This window comes from Pleuronectes platessa, chromosome 7 (assembly GCF_947347685.1).
Source record: "Pleuronectes platessa chromosome 7, fPlePla1.1, whole genome shotgun sequence".
NCBI classification, from domain to species: Eukaryota; Metazoa; Chordata; class Actinopteri; order Pleuronectiformes; family Pleuronectidae; genus Pleuronectes; species Pleuronectes platessa.
This window is the reverse complement of record NC_070632.1, coordinates 22,071,365-22,095,557: the sequence shown is the minus strand read 5'-3', so window position 1 is coordinate 22,095,557 and position 24,193 is coordinate 22,071,365. Positions and strand designations below refer to the sequence as shown.

Genomic DNA, 24,193 nt, shown 5'->3' with positions numbered 1-24,193 from the left:
CCTCATGTCTCTGTGCCTTTTAATGCTGCATTTCAAACAGAAGTGACTTTACTGTTGGCAGAGTAATGAGAGTAAGAAATGTTTTTTTTCATTTCAAGGCTGAAATACTGTTGAAATAAGATATCACGACTGGTTGAGAGGAAAGTATTTAGAAGTGAGACGATTCAACAAGCACAGGTGTCAGCGCAGGAAATAACCCTTCGGTCTTTTCATAATAAATGTCACTTTTATGTTTGACGTAGAAGATGAGTTGTCACACTTGTATTTAAAGCTTGGATTAAAAGTTGGAATGAACCCGTCCACATCAGGACGCTCCTCTGCATGATAATGTGCATGAGCTAGTGGAGCCGCTACATTCTGAGACATTTATGAACTCTGCCTAATTTTACGAGCTCCACTCCGCTGCCAACAGAGAGGGCGTTTTACACAGAATCATGTGAGCAGTGAGAGGACCATGTGTGCGTCTGTGTCGTCACAGGAACAAGGCAGCCCATCACAAGCGCCAACCTGGGGGCCGTGACCAATGAGGATGGAAACGAGATCAGCTACTCTCTGATCCGCCCACCTCGTTTGGGACGACTCATCCTGGCTAACGACAGGAACCAGTATGAAGAAATTACCCGCTTCTCACAAACTCAGGTAATGTGTGTGTGTGTGTGTGTGTGTGTGTGTGTGTGTGTGTGTGTGTGTGTGTGTGTGTTTGTGAGTGTCTTCGATGTATTTCTTCTGGGAATACCATACCCAAACCTAAACTTATTACTTCCTTTTTTACCTATCATAAATTTGTAATCATCAGAATGTCCTGATTTGACCCCTACTATTCATACTTGACGCTCCTAATGAAGTTGTAATGTTTTATATGTGAACTCTTACTGCCACCTGTTAAGTGCAGGAGGGTGACCTTTCACACGGCATATGAGGCATGTTCCCCTCTTCACCAGCAGGGGGCCTCCTCGAATATGTCACCACATGCATGAGCATTAGTTTTCTAAGCTTTAGGAATTGAGTTTTTACCCATGAGAGAATTGCAAGTCTGGATTTGGTGACTATTGTTTCTCTCCGTCAAAGCTGTTCCCTTGACAGGGTTGAATCTAGTATTAACACTGAGGGGAGTGCTATGATAAGTAAGGGCTGTATGTCGGTGTTATACGTCATGATTGAGTCAGGTTATTCAGAAACCTCAGAGTCTAGATTGGAGGTCTGGAAACAGGATACCAATGAGGATATCTCAATGAGTGACTGGTGGGGGCGGGGGGGCATGTGGGCAATGGTGTCTATTATATTGTTAAAACAAGTCTATTATATGTGGAAAATCAATAAATATATAAGGGGGAAAAACAATGAAGGGATAGGCTAAGCATGACACTATATAAATAATATATTTACAACAGTTTTTAATTCAGTTCTACGTTTGGAAAAAGATCCTCTAAGTGATGCAAAGGAAAGAACATTTCCATCACTCTGCCTCCTGACTGTAATAAAATGTTATTGGCCCTTAATGGCTGACACCTCCATGTTTTGGCAAAATCTATCATCAGGGTGTGGCTCTTGATTTCAAAGAGTCCCTTTTTTCATTCAGTGGGATTTTTTTTTACTTACTTTACTTACATTACTAAAGTCTGTAAAACAAAGAGGCATCAGTTATACCTCTGTTGTGATTTCATCCATTTCAATTTGTTCATTAGTGTGTTTGTCACATAAACTACTGGTTGGATTATCATGAAACTTGTTGGAAGGATGACATTGTAAGATGGGGCGCGTTGTCCTGCATTTCAGATTGATGGATCTTGATGAAAAAATACAAATAAAAATCTGGCTCGAGTGATTAAAGTGATGACATGTAGGGTTTTCATAAGAAGGCTGTTGGGCCTTGGCAGAGGTATGAACTCAATATATCTAGTTTTTCTGTGTAGATTATGTGTACACAGCCAGCTTGGATTTTAGAAAGTATATCATGGATGGTATAGTTAGTATATAATGGTTTTGGTGTAGGATTATAAGGACACATGTGTAAGTACCACTGTGTACCATCTGCCTTGTGTCTGTCGGCCATGGTGACGTTATGCTCTCCCTCTCATCTCCATCCATTCAAGACTATCTGCTCATTTCCAAACCCGACATCTGACCGCGCTTGGACGAGCATGAGATAAAATTCCTTCTGTGCAAACTGCTCCGTTTAGAGTGTGACAGAAAATCTAACACTAGGCTGGGCTGAAAACAAGATTTGATCTCCGGCAGTGTGCATTTGGGCATGCATACACGGATATAGCCGTGCACATTTGCGTGTGCATGTGTAAGAGAGAGTGAGCGAGAGAGAGAGAAGGGTTGAGTTCAGGACACAGAGAGTGAACACAGGCCGTCACATTCCAGATCTCCAACCAGTATCCCAGTTCAGCCGAGCCAAACCACTTCTGCAGCCATTTGAGCTGACCTTTCACTGTTGGACTCACTAACGTCAGAGGGGTAGAAAATAGGGCAAAAAAACATATTTCTGCATAACAAACACGTAGGTTATTGTCAATAAATTACCCAGGCCAAAATAAGCTTTGAACGTGTGACTACAGACACCACGTCATTATAAAATCTAAGTTTAAATCAATGTGAGACTTTCAAAGTTGCTTGGAATGATACAAAATCGTATAGTTACTGCTGGCAGACTTTTGAGAATATAGCCTTCTAGAGTTCCCTGTTTGCCAATTTGACATCAACATGTCTTCATATTTTTAGGCCAGAAGAAAAACATGAGATAATGACATAAAATGTATCTGCTGCCAGTGGCTAAATCATGCCAAGAGGTAACCTGTGATCCAAGCCACCATTGAATTTGATAATCATGTTCAGACTCTGTTTTCACTGACACACAGCTGGAGTCAGGAGCAGTCTTCTACGAGCACCAGATACCCGAGGAGGCTTTTTGGGTGGTGAGGGACTCCGTAGAGCTCACCCTGTCGTCCCAACCAGCTCCAGATGTCCGACACATCCTGCCCATCACCGTTTCCTACTACGCTGCTCACAGCAACATCTCATCACAGCTGTGGAAGAATGAAGGTAAATGGCAAAATGAGGGAGGGACACAATGTGTTTAACTTAAATTACATGTTTTGTGGAAAACCACTATAATAATTTAGTATAAGACAGGTTTCCCTCCCAGTCTTAACTATAACTTATTTTGGATCTGTTGGTAAATCAAAAGCACACGGAGCGTTTCATCTGTAACTCCACACATGTTTAGTGTCCAATTCCAAATCGTCAACCACCTGAACTCCTCACAACACCTCCTCACTTAATGGGGATTTGTTGTAAAATCACTGTTGCATCTTATTTTAAAAGTATTCACAGAACACTCAGGTTTAAAAACAGTGCATCTTCTGGTCAAATTCACAGTGAAGTCCAGCCCTGCTCAATCTGCCACTATGGTCGGAAAATTGCCTCAGTTGTCCTTTGATATTCTTCGATAAAAATGTTCACAGAGATTTATAACCCCTGCTTCTGTTGCTGCCAAAACGACCAGTGCCCAACTCCATCTGTCTCTCCTTGTGCACCCACTTTGCCAGTGTACTGTGTTGCATAATTAAAAAGCGACAGCAGACGCCTTAAACTGGACAGATAATACTTCTGAAAAGTGAATTTTATGATATTTAAATTTTTTTTTTTGCTTTTCTTGTTTACACTCAGGTCTGGAAATTGTGCAGGGCCAGAGGAAAACCATCGATGATTCCATTCTTGATGCATCAAACCTTATGGCAAGCATACCTGAGGCCAATCAAGATGATGTGGATGTGGTTTATGAGATTAAGCGTTTTCCTGACAACGGTCGAATCACCCTTGGTGGTCAGGACCTGCCCCGTAACGCCCCCTCCTTCATGCAGGAAGACGTGAATCAAGGAAAGCTGGAGTATCTGCATGATGACTCAGGAGCCTCCTCTGACAGCTTCTCTTTCAGGGCCCGTCTAAAGTCTGAGGGTCAAGGTGTGGCCTCGCCTGCAGAGTCCTTGGTCCTGGAGGAGATATTTATCATCTCAATCAAACGGCGAGGCTCTGACCCTCCCGAATTAGTTACGACAGACATGCTCTTGGAGGTCCTTCAAGGCTCCATGACCATCTTGACCAAGAGGCATCTCAACACTCAGGACGAGGACAGTCCACCAGATGAGGTGCACTTCAAGGTGACCAAAGCTCCTAGCAACGGTCGACTGGTTGACTCTCTCACAATGGACCCCATCGCTGACTTCACACAAGAGATGGTCAATCGTGGGCAGGTGGGCTTCTTCAGTGACGGCAGCCTTGTAGATGGCTTTGCGGAATTCATTGTGTCAGACGGAGAACACCAAACGGAACCACACACCCTCCACATTGGCGTCCTCGCTCGCACTTTGTTTCTCGACAAAGCTCCTGAGATCAAGGTGAAACAAGGTGATGATGAGACCCTGGTGACTGAGGAGATGTTGAAGGCCACTACTGGGGGCCCTGTTGAGGAGGACATCCTTTACAAGATCACAAGTGTTCCCAAGTATGCAGCTGTCATGGTTGACCGGCAGCCAACTTCAGCCTTCACCCAGAAACAGATCAAAGAAGGCAGAGTCAGCGTCCGATTTGTTAAGTCCACTTCACCTCGAGATAGCGTCGCATTTGTGGCTCGGAGTCGGGCGGCTAACGTCTCCTCTGTCCTCAACATCACAGTCCAGCCTCTGGCCAACATCGCTCAGGATCCTCTCTTGCCCCAGGGCACTCTTGTCCAACTGGACAGGAAACTTCTGGACGCATCTCCGCTCGCAAACAAGACCAGAGCGTCCCCCACATTCACTGTCATCCAGCAGCCACAGGGGGCTCGTTTTGTGAGGTCTGGAGGCGACGGTGAAGGTCAGCCAGTGGACACATTTAGCCAGAGGGACTTGGATGAAGGCCTTGTAGCCATGGAAATCCTAAATCATACATCTGGACCACAAGGTGGTGTTGGTCAGGATGAGGCACGCTTCCTGCTCAAAGCCCATGGGGTGCCTCCTGCTGAATGTGTGCTTTCCTTTAAGACAGGCCCCTACAATGCTTCTGGAGTCTACCCTGTCACTCTGTTGAGGACTCCCTCAGAAGCTCCGTCTGCAACTCCAACTAGCCCCCACTGGAGGAGCAGCATGGACTGGCCCGAGGGAAATCCCACCACAACAGCACCTTCCAGCTCCAGCCCCAACGGAAGACCACGGGTCTCCCGAAGGAGCAACTTCTGGTCTATTCTCATTCCCATCCTGGTAATCCTCCTCCTTTTGCTGCTGGCCGCCATCTTGGCCTACTACTTGATCCGTAAAAACAAGACAGGCAAGCACAACGTCCAGACGGCAGCTTCCAAGCCCAAAAACGGAGATGTGGCCAGCACGGAGACCTTTCGCAAAACTGATCCAGCCAATAACATCCCCATGTCCAACATCGACGCCAAAGACGCAGACCCTGAGTTGTTGCAGCACTGTCGGACAACAAACCCGACCCTGAAAAAGAACCAGTACTGGGTTTGAGACGCTTTGAGATAAGGTAGCACACAGAGAGGCGGATTCTCGAGTGATTGGAAGCCTTCTCAAACCATTCCTTTCACTATTAAAGACCTCTTGCCACAGCGTTTTCAATGAAAATTATTTTTGACACCGTTGGTCATTTACTTCTCTCAACACAACTGTGGACAAATTCTCAGGCAAAGAAACACTGAATACCTATTGGCAAAGAAAGAGGCAGTTTCTCACCGTACAAGGTTCCTGCCATGTCTATTTATTTTAGTTTTATCATTCCTCTTTGTCGTAGGGCACAGATGAAGACATAAACATGCCATGTGTTTGCAAAAAGTATTTGTGTGCTCTATCATTGTATTCCATATGATATCATTGACCAACATTATTCGATTGAGTGAAAAGGTAACTTAAAGTCTTGGTAATAGTTTGATTTTACCTTTTGATTGATCAGCGGAGTGGATAAGCGTGTACATAGATGATGAGGTACATAGATTGCTGTATTATCAATAAGATGACAAACTGCCTCTTAGTGTTGAGTAGATCTTTATTTTTCTGTGTTTTAAAGGTACCGTTGTATGTTGTTTCTCAGGGCTAAATTCAGTTTAAAGAAACAGTTTGATATTTGGTTAAATGCACTTGTTCACTTTCTTGCCATGAGTTAGATGAGAGGTTTGATACCACTTTGGCATGTCCGTCAAATCTGAAGCTACAGGCATGAGAAGTATTCATCTTTTAATCTAACTCAACAAGAAAACCAACAATTGTTTTTCCCTCAAATGTCATCCATTACTTTGATGTCATCACACATTAACATTTCAATAGTTTGAATTTTGTGTGAAAATCACATGCTATAATATTACGAAATCGGAAAAATTTACTAAGGTTTATTTGAATTTAGCTCAGAGTCATACATTTTAATGCTTTTGCTTGTTTCCAAAGTGCTTGTAAATGTTCACTGGACTGGCACAGCACTGACAACACAACTACAAAGTACACAGTTTGTAGACCACAGTTACTTTGGTAGTAGTTTTCTACCAAAATACACGCCCGTATTTGGCCGACAGTCACGGGTGAGGTCATCTTAAACTGGAAACATTCTAGTTTAAGATTCTGTAATTAAGAAATCATAACTATGATTGGCTGGTACTGGTGCATTCCATATGTAAGCTGAATATACAGACTGTCCTGTATTGAAATTGTGAGATGTTTCTAACTCCTTTGACTTGTTATGTATATTGAGCTTTACTGTAATTGAGACTAGATGTCTTTCCATTTCACTCTGACCCGTCATGCTTAACTTATGTTGAATAAGTTGAATGAATTACTTAAGCTAACGTAGAAAGGGTACAAGGAGAAATTCAGAAAAACTTCTTTGATCCACTAAAGAAAAGACAGTTTCTTATTATAATTTTTTCTTAGTGTCTTACTATTTGCTGTATATTTCCTTTTCTCATACTGTATACCGATGACACCTTATTCTTTGTTAGTCTTATACTGAATATACAATTATTTCTATGCAGTACTATCATCTATTGAATTTCTATTTTTCTAGTGTTGTGAGAGCAAGATATGTAGGTAGATATTTTACAGAGTGCAGACAGTGATGTGTTTCAGGAGACTGGCTATTTCCAGTGACACAATATCTTACTGAAATAAAACAACAGGTCTCTCAGTCATCCACATTATACCAGTTTTATGTGTAAATATTAAGCTCTTCGACATCATGTAACTACATTTAATCAGATTGAGCAATTACAGCATATGTGTGGGAGAAAGAGCTAGAGCGAGAAGGTCCAGGTATTACTAATGTTGTGGGGACCTTAATCTGTTTACACAGTCTCATTATAGGGGCTTGTCCACATAATGCAAATCAATACATTTCAATACATTTCATGGTAAAGACATGTTTTAGGGTTGGTTAGGCTTAGGCAGGTAGTAACCATGATTACCGATTGAGTGATTCTCTGGGAAGTCAATGTAAGTCAATGTAGTGCGTGTGTGTGTACTCATCTGTTTCCTGCTTACTGAGTTAGTTGCAGATTTTCATCACCACTTTTTCATTATTTATTATTTCTGTCACTCCCCACACATCTCCTCATATTCATTCTGTCAGAGAGTGAACTGTAATCTGTACACTGCAGGTGCCTTTGAGAATAATGGTAACAAGAAACCATCTTTGGACTCTGATAATAGAACATAACTGACTATTGAAGCTGCAGTTTGCCTTTGAGCTTTTTCTCAGCACTAATGGAAATAAAATTTTCATGCAACAAAACCTGTGTTCATCACTTTGTACTCTTTGCTGGAATTCTTTGTCTCAAGGATGCACCTGGGTGAACATGCAGAGGGGCGACATGTGCAGCCTTTTCTGTATATTTCTTTTATGTTTTTATCTGTCATGTTGACATCACACAACAAGTCCGGTACATTTTCACCCCATGACCCAACTCTTTTCATTTTCTAGATACTTTTGATTATCTGACCTTTTGTATTGACACAGTTACATTACTATAATTCACTGGCGTCCTGTAACTTTACAGTTTCTCCACTGCTGTTCTGCTCTCCTGTTCTCAGATAGATCTTTCAATCAGATTTTGTACCCGCCAGTGTGATATTTAAATCCCTTAGTTCGCAAATGGGATATTTACAGAAATCTTTACTTATACTTATTTAGCAAAGGTTGACCTCGACCATTTAAAAAAATATATTAAATTTTTGCCTTGGTTATTGCTGTCGGCGCATTAACTAACGTCATAGGATGTTTGTAGTAGCATATTATGTTTAATTTACTTTCAGAACAAGGTTATCCAGAGGACAGCTGGTGTGGTCCGGACAGAGTGTTAGTTGTCAGCATAATATTTTCACAACTGTGTTACGTTTCAGCAAAACATGACACAAAACAATTGTCGAATGTAATTGTGTTGTTTTACCTCCACCAAGGAGCTTATGTTCTCATAAGTGGTTTTTTTTAAAACCATAAAACTTGATGATGATTTCATTTTGGTGCAGATGTAAATCAGTGGAAGGATAAAGTATTTTTTTCACTTTCTTTAAAATGGTAATATAGGGTATTTCTTAGTGTTTTGCTTTCGCAGAAAATAATTTCTGGATATTGATGAAAGATTCAGGAATGTTTTCGGAACTAATATCTATGAGTGCCGAGTAATTGACTTTTGGGCCTTGGAGTTATGTGCTCTACTGAGTGACATTCTAGTCGCACTTTGTGACGTATATATATTGTGTTGAAATTTAATACTAATTTATATCTGTTTAATACCAAAGCCGGTTCTTAAACATATAAAATATACTTTACAGGTTGTATATGTATTCACTTGTTTAAATTAAATTCACCAGACAAAAGCATTATACACACACACCTTTTGTGAATATGTCATTTATTAAAATGCGATTTCATGGAGAAATGAACAGCATTCTTTTTTGTTAATAATGAAAGCAGGAAGTGTGTCTTTCCCAGGGAAACGTCTTTTGTCCACATTAATGATAACGCTATGCACCTTTTTACCACCAGGTGGCGTTAGGTTGCAGGCAGTCCTGAGAGCAGTTTTTGCAGCCTTGAATTAGTCTGTCTCCATCTGTCATTCTTTCCAGGAACTGAACTTTGCTCTCTGAGTTTCTCCTAAGTTTTGAGCATTTCTCTTTCTCTTCTCTCCTCCTTCCCGTGTCTCAGTTCTGATGTCGGTTAATTTTCTGCTCCCCTGCAGAGTTTATCAATTCCCAGATACAGGATCTGTGCTGCAGCCAGGAAGAGAGAACATAGGGCTACAGGGTTATAGGGTTAGGCCTGGACGTGGGCGTGGTTCCCTTGCTAATAAACCACTGCTGCTAATGAGAATGGGCATGGGCAACTGAGGGGGTGTGGTTTGTAGGCTCTGCAGGCTGCAGCGGGATTGTTCCTCCAGCTGTTCCTCCACATGTGTCTGCTTATGTCATGTTTCCTGTGCTGTGCATGTCAGGTCTCAAGTTAAATGTACGTTTCATGATAACAAGAATACTTTACTGTGTTCTCAGTGCCCGAGGTGGGAAGTAACAAAGCACAAATACTTTGTTACCGTTCTGTAGTAGATTTTTCAAGTATCCCTACTTTACTGAAGTATTTATTTCCCTGACAACTTTTTACTTTTACTCCCTTCATTTAAACCAGAGATCTTTACTTTTTACTCATTACATTTTCAATAGAGGCTCCTTTCTTCTCTTTTAATGCATTTTAGGGAAATGTGTTTAGTTTTAAACCTAAATCAATGAGACAATAACACACATAGAGCCAGAAAAAATTGTTTGAGGGGAACTTTTAGTACATTTCAGAGCCAGTACTTATATAGTGTTAAATAGTAAAGAAGTTGAATCAGTACTTTTACTTGAGTAAAGAATGTCTGTACTTGGCCACCTTTGACATGAGACCTTAGGCAATAAAATGAAAAAGAATCTGATCTTGCATTCGCTTTCGTTCTTAATCATAACAATGATGACTTGTCTTGTTTCCCACTGATAACAACCAATTTAAATCTTAAAGCAAACTGAAACTGAGCAACTAAGCCAATATTGTAATATCATTAAAGAGAGAGAGAGAGAGAGAGAGAGAGAGAGAGAGAGAGAGAGAGAGAGAGAGAGAGAGAGAGAGAGAGAGAGAGAGAGAGAGAGAGAGAGAGAGAGAGAGAGAGAGAGAGAGAGAGAGTCTATAAAACTGCAGAAACCCATGTGATTTTTATGAAGCACAGATGTAACATAGATTCCAGTTCAACTGTGGGCAAACAGTATCCAGTAAACTGGGTGACATTTTCCTGGACTTCAACAGAAGTAAAAGTTATAAATGGAAAAAATCAGCTGGAAAATCCTGTAGATGTAGAAAACATTATGTTATATGTACATTTTTACAAATTATTTTCAGCCCTTTAGTAGATATGAGAAGAAAAGAGAATGGTGAAAAACAGTAAATGTGTGGGAGGAAGAAATAAGGTCCTCCTCCTAATATGAACTGGAAACATCTCACTGTGCTCCCCCACAGGCTCCTGCTTGCATATTGATTCTGACGTTGTTTTGTAAACACATGCTTCTCGGAAGATCCCAGATTCCTGATCTGGATCAAAATGTGTTTTCAAAGATGGAGTCTTCGTTTTACGTCAGAGAGGCGGAGCTGCTGATGGGTGGATGTTATGCAACATGGTCTCTCCCAAAAGACCAGGAGGAAAACACATACAAGGAAGGAAGGAGGAAGCAGTCAAGATGGATGGTTGAACTTTCTGAAAAGTTCAAATGTTCTCTACAGCTGATTCACGGGAGCCTTCAACTATTCTTGTTTTACTTTTTGTAGCTATTGTTTTTGTATTATTTTACTCCTTTAACTTATTTACTTAAACTTGAATAAAACTTTTCTCTGACTACAAAATTGTCACATTAGATTTTTTTGTACTGTCTTAAACTAATTTAAGTTTGGAATTGTTCTTGTACTTGTTTGTCAATTCAGATGATGCTAGTTTATTTTTTTTGAAGCAGATTCATTCTTGCTTATCAGCTCTAGAAAAAAAAAAAGTCCTCTAGACAAACCGAGTGAGTTCACATGCAAAGCACCAGGCGGCTGGGTCTGCACGTTTTCAGCTTGTTCGACTTTCAGGATATCAGTTTGTTAACCTTCAATATAAGTCTGAGCTGGGTTGTGTTGACCTTGGCATTAACTCTGAGTCGGCCGCAATAGAAGAGACATAGGCCTGTTTGCTTTGGACTTTACTCTGCTACATTATCTCAGACTCCATCAGCCGTCGACCTGCAGTAAGTGGCCTTGGAACAAACTTCAAGACCTGGACATGTTTGGGTTCTTGCTGTTCCCGCCTCTCCCTGACATCCTTCACAACACTGCACTAGTCGTGACCTGAGAAAAAAATACCCTCTCCGGTCGATTGTTGCGTCACATTGAATTCTCCACTGACTTCTCTCAAATTCCTGTGGTATTTTAGCGAGTTCCTGTTTGTTCTCATTTTAACAACATACTGTAGCTGGTGTTAAACCGGTGGAGCAGCTGCTCTGCCATCAAACGGCGTGGGTGGTGCATTGACGTCCTAATTATTTAGATTCTAAATAAACAATTAAAACCTAACTACTGTAGCTGACTCAGTTTATTCCAGTAAAACCACAAGTTCTCTGGAAAGCAAGTTAGGATGTTCAGCAAAAAAAGAACTGTTCCCAGGAAAGAACGAGCAGAGCTGCAGATGCAGAGGCTGTTGTGTAGTGTTTGTCTCACTGGTGACATCAACATGCAGTGACCTGGTTTTATAGTTTCTGAATGTTAGAGCTGTGAGACTATTCCGGTCTCCTTACACAATCATCATCTTAGAGACGATTTGTCTCTCAGTGGAGATTCCTCTCTTCTGATATGCAAAGTTGTGTCTTATCTGTCCATCCATCCATCCATCCATCCATCCTCCTTACTGCTTATCCTTTGAGTGTTGTGGCAGAAGCTCGGGCAAATCCCAGCCGACATCGGGCAACTCTGCAGGAGACACAGGTTTTTAATCGGCTCTTACTCTAAATTGGAACTGATGGAAACGTGGCACCTGGGTGAATTCGATTACTGACAGAACAGCTATGTGAGAGAGCTACTCGGTATTTGGTGCGTTCAAGACATCAAACATCAGACGCATCCGGGGAGAGGGTCGGGGGGGTTACTCCTCCACTGTCAATTGGAAAATAGCAAATTGCCTTTTTTTTCATCTCTTATCGTATAACCTGTATATACTTTCTGATTTTGGAGTAAAAGAGGTATAATTAACCTAACCCCAATCTGCATGTCTTTAGACCTGGCAGACAGGCTGCAGTGCTGACCACTGCCCCACCGTGCTTCCCATCTATTATACAGGTAGAAAACATTATATGCATCAATGATGTGTGTGTCAGAGGAGTAAAATGGTCTGTACGCAGCAGTTACCTGGACAACAGCAGATTGTAATGCTGTACTGGTTGTTGTGACCACCACAATAACCTCAAACCAAAATGTTCCAAACTGCAAAACCCTCCGATAACGAGGTTGAAACCTGATACTGTGTGCAGGCACTGTAAACGTATTGTCTCATTCTGAGCACATGTTGGGCTCAGCTGTCAGGGTGGAGGTGGGTCCCTGGGGGACATGTGCTGGGGTCGGGAGAGCAGTGTAATTTGTTGGATGAGAGTCACCACACCGCCCTGCTGCTGCGGTCGCTCCTGGAGAAAGAGAGGCCGTTCATTCACAAGGACAGACAGCTGGAGGAGGGATAGTGTTCTGTGGCTCTGCCTGTTACCCAATGTACACTTTATGTGTGTGTGTGTGTGTGTTTGTGTACTTGTGTACTTGTACTTATATATATAGTTGAGGACCATTTTGAGCATTGACCTTACGAGTGAGGACATTTTTTAAATTAAGAAAATTTTGACCGGTCCTCACTTTTTCAATGGACTGTTTCAGGATTAAGACTTGGTTTTATGGTTAGGGTTAGAATTAGGTTTAGGTAAGGGGTTGGCAAATGCATGATGTCAATGAGATAGAAGTACACGAATGTGTGTGTGTGTGTGTGTGTGTGTGTGTGTGTGTGTGTGTGTGTGTGTGTGTGTGTGCATTAAAATTAGTACAAGAGATCAGCCCTTACTGTTGGAAATGATGGGTTCTGTACACGATGTCACACCTTTCTTATTTTTTTTAAACTTAAGATCTTAAAAAAAGAGCGTTTTACATTACATTACATTTCATTTAGCTGACACTTTTATCCAAAGTTACTTACAATAAGTACATTCAACCATGAGGGTACAAACCCAGACCACCAAGAAGCAAGTACATACAATTTCTTCAAGAAAGCTGAACTACAAAGTGCTATAAGTAAGTGCCATTTAAGTGCTACTAAATTGTTAGTTTAAACTTTTATTCAAGGTATGGTCGGAAGAGGTGTTTACTGAGGGAGGTTAAAGGTCACCTTTTCCAGAGTGTCCTTGTCAAGCTAGTCAGTGACAACAACTTAAAGAATGACAGATAAAGGAAATTTCTCACAGAATAAAATACAAAATACTATAAAATAAAATACTATAAAAATGTGATAGGTTTATTATAACATCTGAAAGACATAAATAATGAGAATGAAAATGAGGATCAATTACATTTCAATAAATACATTTCGTTAACTTTTGGGTTCATGTCTGAAAACGGTTTAATAAATATATTCAAGGTCAGATTCCAAAACAGGCCTAAAAAAGAAGAACAGCCATCACCAAAAATATTCACTACTGAATTACTGTAATGAAACCAACGAAACATCAGCTGCTGACATAACTATAGTGTCTGCAGCAAGTATTGAGTAACGACTGACAGTAAATGACATGAGGCCATTGCTATGAACTGTCAGAGCTTTGTTATGTTGAAAAAAAACATTCATCTGCGTATCGTAGCTTCTCTAAAGGCTGTGGCCGTGACCTCAGTGCTCTCCTGTGTTTCCCCTTGTGTCTGTCTGTTCCTCCTTGTGTGTCTCCATGTTGTGTATGTGTGTGGCAGGCATGGTTCATCAGTCTCCAGTCCTGCCTCCTGGTTACCTGGTTCAGCCTCTCCACCACCCCCTCCACCTCCACCTCCACCTCTTCGCCTCACCCCTGCTTCCCATCTACAATCAACCCTGCAGTGAATATCAACTGCCTTTCAGTCCCTCTTCACCCGATCATCTGCTCACAAACAGTGGTGGTTAGAGTCAGCTGCTCAGATTGTGATATCAATGTTTCGCTTTCCACATGTGTCGTATTTTTTTGCTGTTCTAATACTTTGTCCTTTTTTGCTTTGTGTTTTGCTTGCCCACCTGCCATTGCCTCGCCTGCTCACTGCAAACTCAAACTGCCTTTTCCCTCCACTCATGCCTCCTAATCCTCCAAACTCTCTGGACCTGACCCCCCCCCCCCCCTTCACCTCACCCATCCGCCTCTTTTGGAACAATGTAACCTGCTCCTGTGTTTGCTGCAACGCACTTGGGTCTGCAGAGTATATCTGACACTCAAAATAGACATCTTAAGTTGCATATCACTTCAAGTTCAGTGCTGTAAGAAAGCATTGTCAAACGATAAGGAGAGAATTGTGTCAGTCCTTGAGGACTTCCTCAAGTTAAATACTGAACAATCAGAAAATAGAATTTCACATTTATCTGGACAGTTTTCTTGATTAATGTCTAATGCAGGGGTACATCCTGGACAAGTCACAGGGTTAAGATACAGAGACAAACAACCAATTGATCACACGGTCTATTTAGAGTCTCCACCCAACCTAACCCCAGTCTGCATGACTTTGGACAGTGGGAGGAAGATGGAGTAAACCAACACAGACACTCGGAAAACATCCAAACTCTTTACAGGAAGACCTCAGCCGAATGAGGAACTTTCTCGCTTGGAGGCGTCAGTTCAAACCACTGCACAACAGTGCCGCCGAATTAATATCTAACACTTCAGAATTTATTAAAACCAACTTTCAGTCACGAAATCAAAACATTGCTTTGATCTTCTGTCTGTTAGCTGCGGATATATATGCTATCCCTTGTGGCGGCGTTAAATGACCCAGAACCCTGCCAAAGAATAAAATACATGTTCTAGTCTGGAGAAGGTTTCTACTGGTTAACACAATACAAAATCAATTGGAGCGAACCGCTTGGCCTGAGGCCTGCCGCGACGCCAGCCTGAAGCCAGACTGCTTATTTGGTTTCGTGGCCTGACCAGCAGAGCAGCCGCTGAATGGCACCCTCTCCCTCCGCTCCGCTGTGGTCGCCTGTGCTTTGTTTCTCCCTCTGGATGGAACACTATTGTCATGGTGATGCCCCTTGTGTTTTGTACGGCAGAGAATGTGTTTGAGTGAGAGAGAGAGAGTGTAATACCCTACAGTGGGGTGGTGCAGAATACACAGAACCAAGAACAACAAGACCCTGGTCTAACATTGCCTCTCACCCTCCTTTTGTCCCTCCCCTGCTTTTCACATCATCATCTTCCTCCCCTCCATCTACACCACCCACCCTCCTTCCCCTCATCCGTCTTAATGCCCACCAAAACCATGAGGAGAGGTCAAGAGTCTGGATTGGACAGGAAATCACCAGGGTGTGGACCCCCGCCACCCCTCCCCGTGAGCTGGAGGGGTCGTGCCTTCAGATCTGGGCTTCGTCGTTGCTCCTTCCAGCTGATGGGGTGGAGCTTTCCCTTTGAGGTTTATTGTGTCACACCAGGAAGCAGTGGAACAAACTACATCAGTATAAAAGCCTCTGCATGAAAACGTCAAAACAGGTTTTGGTTTCTCTTCCTCAGTGGGGAATAAGAAAAATAGTCCACGCGGTGGCGATGCTCTTCATATCAGCAGGCAGTCGTTTTTACAATTTGCCAAAGTTTCGGTCAAGGTTATTGTTATGAGAGCAGTTTGTGGTTGTGATTATAAGGTTGTGCAAGTTCTCTCTCTTGATTTCGGTGCATGTTCGCAGCAAAAAATGTAACATGACCAGAGGAAGTCTGGTCTCAAGGTGGTCCTGAAGGAGCAGGGCGAGGTGGTGGTCAGATCTGTGAAAAGACGATGTCCAGGCATACATTCAGAGGCGTGGTGTGCAGGGACTCACTGGGAAATTATTTTAAGAAGAAAGTGCTTCTGGAAATTCACTCAGAGCTGTCTGCCTCCATTGCTTCTCATCCCCGAACTCTACTGCACAGGCCACCACCTCACAATGTTGGGTCTGTGCTTTACAATGTGAAAATGATGTGAAGTGTCAAGTGCTGAATACAACTCTGGATGTGCAATGCTTTAAAGGAACATCTGCCAGACACAGTTTAGCTTTTTGTTATTTACCATAAAGCTGGCATCTTGCAACCACAGCTACTGTGTTGGCACATTCATGTTTCCTGTGTGTTTTGAGATATAGACCATAATCTACACTCCTCCTCTCTGTACATGAAAAGCATCAGGAATGTGACTTGTTCACAAAGTGGATGGATGTTTACTCGTGTGGTGTGGAAGATTCGTGGGGATCTGTCTAATTATTGGTAATATCTGTCCACAGTTCAGTTTACCGCCGCGCAGGAATGCTTAAAACCACAGTCAGTGAACGGAGCGTTGGTGGGGAACAAAACAAATCACGAGCTGCAGACGAGAGGGGGGAAATGTTGGCTTGCCTCCACTGTGGAACAACCACTCACTACGTCTTTCTTCTTATCATCTTCCCCTTGCTCTGTGTTTGAGCTCTGACATTTGTACAGGACGCGATGGCAGCAGATTAACTGCGTCAGCCTGTACAGAGTTTACATTGTATTTTAATGCCACATTATGTTTGTGCACTGTTTGATAATGGTATCTAGGGCCTCCCTACTTTAGATTTCAACTTCTAAGTGTTATTGGACAAATGATTAAACTGCTCGCTGGAGTGAAACATTAAAGAAGAATTGCAGTCGTGGGCTTGAATGTTAGACAATATCCATCTTCTATTCTTTGGTTATTTTCATGTTTTGGTTTCTTTGGTCTTTCGTTGTCTTGGTATTAATCCTGTCTGATGAAAAACTACAAATTAACAATGGGTATCTACCAAAGTACAACTTTTTTTTATAACAATAGTCGCCCTAAAACCGAATGTATTGCCTGAAGAGATAGCAAATACCTCTTAGATGCTAACCTTTAGGGCTCTATGAAAATGCTGGTTAATGCCAAAATCCTTCTACTCAAGCATGTTGGGCCAACTCTGCGTGAAGACGGCTGACTGGCTCTACTTTGTGTGAAGTGATGGGGGATTTTCAGAATTTTTGTTTTAAATTCAACATCAGTATCAACCATCGCAAAATGTACACCAAGAGTCCATCTCTTACGACTGAAGTGCTGACATTTTCCTTAAATTTACCGGAGAGGCTGCTTGTAAGAAAGCAAAAGTCTGAGTGAGTGCTCCAGACCTTTTCTGGGACTTTTCTTGGCAGGCCGCCGGGTAAAATGTCAGGAAAATTCCCAGTAAAATTAGCTAATTTATGCTCAACGTTAGATACGTACACGGAAACAGATGGAGCCTTCTGTCCTTTATGTGTATATTACTAATGTATTTATGCCCGTTTAGCCGTGTTTGTTGTTGCACAAAAAACTCTTAGCTCTTTAGTGCCCTCTTGTGGATGCAACAAACATGCCAACGTGAAGGAGGCATATCGGCAGTGAGTGTTACTTTCGTTCGTATCTTTTACAATGAGCATAAAAATAGCATTAAATGTACAACTGGAAAATGTCTGGAAAATCACAGCGAGTGAGTAATGACATGTCTAACACATAACAGACACGCACAAAAAGAGAGAATACAAACATCCTAAGAATGGGTGAAAAAGTGTGGCCACATACAAGCTGTCTACAACAGCTTTTTTTTACAAAAACACAGGATTTGTATGTCCTGTCCTGTCTCTGCATGCTGCACCACCCCCTGCCTGAATGTGCTGGACATTGTCCTGTCGATGAGAACATGTCTGACCCGAACAATCTCCTGCTGCATTCTTTACGTGTTAAAATGCAAAACTCTGGACCCCAATGTTTCACACAATCAGAGTTCATATCTATAAGCAGCCTAATTAAAACACAGCTGGCAATAAGTCACTAAACTTTTGGGATGATGTACTGCATGAACTCGACGTTTCTCTGGAAGAATGAAGGAACACATGTACACCAGGGAGCAGAGAATCTCTCTGAATGGATATCTGTGTTGTTGGAATAAAACCCTTTAATCACGCCTGGCTGTGTCCTTCCAACAGTCTGATGTTAGTTTTCCAGTGTTGATGTTTGATCCCTGCATTTCATAGACAGATTATCCCGGGCCGGGAGACGGGGGTGGGGGCAGTTTGTGTATTTGAGTATCATTCCATTGTCTCTTTCATAAGACAACCATTAATCTTTTTTCCCTTCAATTAAACGTTGCTTGGCTAATGTAAGAATTTGTCAGTCACTTATTGGTTTCTTGATAAAAATTTGTAACTTTATGATTTTGAATTTAAAAAAAACGTTCTGCCTCATTTAAAACAAAACACTATTCACTTACAGTCGTAATAGTGAAGTTACAGGGCGCAGAGTAAGACAGATAATTAGATGGATGCCGTTTCATCAGGCATTGGCAGTCAAGACAAATAATTTGTATTATTAGCACATCCTTTTTGCCCTTTTTTCATTATTCTCTTTTTTGTCCATTTCCTGTCACACCGTGTCAAGATTTCAGTCAACATGTGAGGTCACTGCAACCTGCTATCATCAAAAACCACACCCACACATTGTGCTCATTGGTGATTAATCATCCACATTTTTTTAATATTAATTTATTTTTAAACCATAATTCCTCTGTTGTTGCATCCCAACAGCATTGTGGGGCTGGCCCCTATAAGTCTGCTGAATTAAAGACTCATGGAAAGTGCAAATGAAGGGTTTGAATTTCATAGTGGGACAAAACTGAACCCCGACTTGTTCAGCAGGAGTGTGTGAAAAACTATTAGTGTCAAAGGGGAGACATGGAAACAGGGCGTGTCTGTCAATTCAGAAAAATTGTCAGTTCTATTCCAGAATCGTATTACTCTACCTTAACGATTCTCTGTTCTTAAAATTACCTATTCAAGTCTTTTTATGAGAAATCCTATTGACATTTAAATCTAAACTCCAAACTGACAAATCAATGTGTTATATAATATCTGTATGATTACATTAAAGGGGAAGGTGGCCCAACATCAAACCAAATGAGCCCCTCCCCCCACCCCAACACCACCTTACATGACAGACAATCTAGTCTTCAACCAAACCTATAAATTGACAAAGCTTTTTGCAGAAACCTAATGACAAGGTCTACTTATCAGGAAGTTTCCAACCATGGCATCATCGCAGTTTCCTGTGAATAGCCAGTTGTAGAATATAACCCTACCTCTGTAGACACAGCGGACCGATATCCTGGTCAGCTTGCTAACCGTACTGTTACCTGATGTACTTTACTGTTGGCAAGGTCAGTTTCATCAGCCACAATCAGCCAGTGTACTCATTACCCAGACAGAGCCTGCAGCACATGCACAGATGTGTGCATGGATTCCTGTGGTGGTTCAGACTGTTGTATCAAATAACCATGAACCAGTGCTGAGTCATAAATGAAGATGCTAATGCGTGTGAAAGGTCGACTACAGTCAGTGACACCAGGAATGAGAGAACGGACGTCACTCGTTATTGTAAGAGAGGAGAAGAGGGATGTAGCAAGATGGTGGAGAGGAAGCTTTTCGGATAAGAGAGTAAGATAATGATCTTTTTGTGGCTTTTGTTTCCCAAAGCAGGAATGTTGTTTACGGGCAGGGGACAGCTCCTCAGGAATGCAGAATGCGTTCTGAGGAAATGGTTGTTGTCTCCAGAGGGAATGTCGACAGCCTGGCTGGAGATCCAAGGGGGAGAGGTTGACAGGGACGGACTTTATGTGGAGCACAAGGAGCCTGGTCAAAAGCTTCTTACAGATCATGAGATGAGACAGCATGTTAAAGCCTTGTTCAGCCTCAGTTTACTTTACGATAGTTTGATATGTAGCGGAACAATCACAGACTATGGAGTGTTTATAAAACAACAAGACCACACATACAACAATTAAAGGGAGGGTGTATAGATATAATATAAAGCACCAGTCTGCTACTCTGTGGTTTAAATATTGCCCAGTTTTTATTGATTGATAGCCCAGAAGAACTCTGAGGTACACGTTTCTCCAGCTTGAACACTGGATATGAATTGGTTAACGCATTGACAGCCATTCAAGTGGTCCAGTCATTGAGTCGTCGGTGGATAGATGAGAGTTATGCTTGTTAACCAGATAGGTCCTTTATATTACTCGTGTGAAGTGCAGAGAAGAATAGATGGTTAGAAAATGTATGTTACTGATCAAGAACTGGCTTTAGAGTCCAAGGTGCTCTGTAATCTAAACAGATCTGTTTCATTTATGCAGGATATCTCAGCCAAGGAGATTTTTTCTGTCCGTATAAATGGGCTGATCCAGGAATTTAGTTTGTTCGTTTCGCCTCATTTTTTCGAAGCAACCAAAACTGAGAACTTTAGATAAGCCAGTGGCCAAGAGTTAATTTGGAAAATCCAGGGCTGGGTTTTCTGGCAGAAACAGAGATGTTAGGAAACAACATTGGCTTAGTCCATCATTGTTTCTCATAAGTTCTTATCAGTCACAACTCCACAGCCAGCAAAAGTGTTGTTAACACTGTTCCACCTCATCGTCGCTACAAAGAGTGAAATCCCTGCTTCTATTTTTCCCCATTGTTGGTTCTCATTCGTAGTGTTTCTTCTGCAACTGAGCTGCAAATTGACAATCTGCTCCCTGTTAACACCAGCATGTGCACAGTGTTCATAAATGGTCATATGATATGCATTTTCAGCTCCCAAGTTAAAACATCTGATTAAATTTTATATTGCTTGTCGACTTGACAGTGACATTTCCAATGACACATTTTCTGAGGAACGTTTATCCTTTTGATGTGATAAGGATTTGGCAACATTTTTTGTTTTATTTAATTTCTTACGTTTTAAATTGTTTCGTTTTACATTCACAACACCAGGTAATGGGGCAAACCTATGTGCTTCTACATGAAATCACATAAGAGAGAAAGAAATTCCTCCGGTAAGGTAAAAAAAAACAATTCTATGATTTCACCTTGTGCATGTTAAGTAATTCAGGGATGGGACTCTAATTATTCCCATAGACCTCCAGTGCCAGGATTCATCTCCCCCCCACTGACTCAATGAAGCCGCAAATCTGGTTTGAGTGTTGGCTTTTGGCGCTGTTGTGACACGCCCCTGCAGCAAGCAGGAGTTGGAGGAGGAGGAGGGATTACCAGACCCACCATGTGGTGATACGGCCATCTGTTGCCTTTATTTCCTACAGATGCTCAGAGAGGAGGACTATGCGATCATTTGCACTGTGGAGGTCAAGTCCATGTCACTGCAGACAGGTCAGGAGTGAGACCACAATCCTGTGATCTCATCCATCAGAGGCAAAGCAATGAGAAGTTGTTAATTCAAGTGTCCTTTTACTGCTGAACACACACTCCATGTCAGCTTATTTATAGATAAGTGGGGGATTGATAAAAAGACATGTAGGATTCATGTGTGTAGTTGATGCAGAAAGCCGTGCAGCTGCTGGGATCCAACACATTTGCATCGTGGGTCTAGAGGCACAGTTTTCCTCCCCGGAATATGCAGACATGAAGTTGCTCCTTTCCTTCACTCAGCATTTTTTTTTATTTTTTTTTATTTTATAGACATCTGCTGGCACTTTGGGCCTTAACGCCTTTACCATCTGCCCCTGCAGCAGCACGGCAGACCAGGGAGAAATGTTAGCTTTTCCCTTCAGATAAGCCTGGTGAGTTTCTTTGTAAGTTAAGGGACATGAAAGAGAGTTAAGAATGTGCTAAGTAATCTCAATGTGACTTGCAACATGAAACCCAAGCATGAGGAGAGTTTAGCAACGTTGTTTAGTTTTTTTTTTTCTTTTATGTTATAACTTGAAGGAGGGTAATGCTACTTCCACACATTTTTTGTTGATGTTGTTATTACACCTCTTCCATTTTTACACCACGCTGGTCGTGTTTCAGACGCCAGACTCTGTCCGATGGAAAAAGCCTAAAAGACGGCACAGTTAACTGGGGGATGAAATGCACTGATGGCATTTCTCTGGTAAAACCTCAAAGTGTTAGACCTTTTTCCCAGGTGTCATGTGACTTCCATTGAGGCCTGTTTTAGGGGGGCTGAAGCCCCCCTAAAATGTTCTTCAGCCCCCCAATATAATTATTGGGATTTTTTTAGATTTTTTTTTTTAAACTATTGTTTTACACATGGACAAGTTATTTATAACTCTAACATGCTACATATGTAAGTGCGTTTCTGGTTTGTATATTTTCTCCCCCTTCAAATTACAATCCAATAGCCTCTCATCATACTTAACGATAAAAGACCAGGCACTAGGACCTTGGGGAGTCTGCATCGCTGCTGCGCTGGCTTTCTCACTCTGCGAAGTAATGTCTCTCATCAAGACAGCAGGATTACAGCCAAGGAGTTTAGCTCATAGTAAATGATGCACGGAGTGAAATTGTAAGTACAGGTAGTAACAGAATGTGGCTACCTGTAGTTGTTAACGATTGTTACCTGCTTAAATTTAGGTTTACTTGAGGCAAATGAAAGGGAATATTGTAATGAGCTATGTTAACACTAAGCTAGCTAGCTAGCTATTTTGTTAGAAAATGTCTCCAGTGAGCAAGAGAGTGAACGAGCAAATTTGAAATGTAAGAAATAACTATCGACAGCTCTCTATTCTTTGCATTAATACCTATCTCTAGTATTTTAAAACAATAATATCAGTGCCTATAAAATGTTGTTTATAATCATATTTGTGTTGTCAAATTTCACAATGACCCTGAAATTCTGTCTTTTCTGTTATCTTATACTGAATGAATGCAAGCAAAGATACAGAGAAAAATCACACTCTTTCTGATTGAGCCAATCTATGAACTGTATGAAACATGGATATCCGCAGCCCCAAGTGAGCAACATTCAGCATCCTTAGGGGCTAAGCCCCCCCTTTCTTTCAATCCTAGAAACGCCCCTGCTTCAAATGTAGATTTCCATTCTTCTGTCAGCCTTGGGTTTCTAAGTGGATCTGATGACGCCTCCCCCTGGCACATATCATGCAGGTGACATCATCCCAGTTATCCAGTCGCATACCAAACCCTGAGAGAGCTTTAAATGCAACCTTGAGATGAAGGTATTGGGTTCGAACAGAAACATCTGTTTTTTTTTAAAGTTGAAACGAAGTCATGAAGTGCACCTAACACTTTGTTCTTGACAGACAGTGTGGAAGCTGGGATCCTTTAGCATCGCCATACGTCACCACAAAGGAATCACGAGTTTTAGAGTATTAAAAAATAAAGGGACAGTAATGGAGAGAATCTTGCGAGCTAGTTCAGGCAGCCAACTCGAGCTGTGCTGCTCCCATCATGTGACATTCATTACTCTCCACAATCATCTATAATGCACACCCACCTTATTAGGTTGTCTATTTAAGCAGAGAAAATGTCACTCCCGTTGCTTTCCCTGCTGCTGTGTCAGTATCGCTGCCAGTTGCTTCAGCCCCACCGACTACCCAGCATCCACCTGTAGGCTTGAACGGGGTGGGGGGGGTTGTAAATTATATAATATAAATCGATGTCATCATATCTGGTGGAATGATGAAGTCAGAGCTTAGACACCAAACACTAACATGTTCAACTTTTGCGATAAACATTTGTAAACGTGAATTGTCTGACTAAACTACAGTTACACGTGTGAGAGTGAAAAGCGGATAAGGGATCTCAACATTATTAATGTCTGTATACCTACATCTCATTCATTCTAACAACAGAGCTGTTGATTTTAGCTGTCCAAATAAAATGTTTGCCTCCGAAGCATCTGGAGCACATTACCGAGAAACGCCTGGGTTTGATTTAAGCATGCTAGGCCACGGTTTGGCATTTCTCAGCTGTCTCCAAGAATCCACCCGGCAGGAGCGCCTCCCTCATGTAAGGAAACTTTCAATGAAATGTTCTTGGACTGAAATTCATCTAAATATCAGGAAACTTAAACCAAAAAAGCTCTGTGTGGCTACGGCTACATCACACGTGTTAAACGTTAGGTGTTAGATTCAAGTATTGTTGCTTTG

The 24,193-nt window shown here is 41.7% G+C and overlaps 1 protein-coding gene across 1 annotated transcript in view; it reads left to right on the top strand.

Annotated features, from left to right (window-relative positions):
• cspg4 (chondroitin sulfate proteoglycan 4) overlaps nucleotides 1–7,767 on the top strand; it is a 66,787-nt gene extending 59,020 nt beyond the window's left edge. The window contains exons 9-11 of the mRNA XM_053427820.1: nucleotides 479–639; nucleotides 2,865–3,048; nucleotides 3,676–7,767. Coding sequence (XP_053283795.1) covers nucleotides 479–639; nucleotides 2,865–3,048; nucleotides 3,676–5,504 — 2,174 coding nt within the window. The 3' untranslated portion in view covers nucleotides 5,505–7,767. The remainder of the gene's footprint in view (nucleotides 1–478; nucleotides 640–2,864; nucleotides 3,049–3,675) is intronic.
• Nucleotides 7,768–24,193: the final 16,426 nt, after the last annotated feature.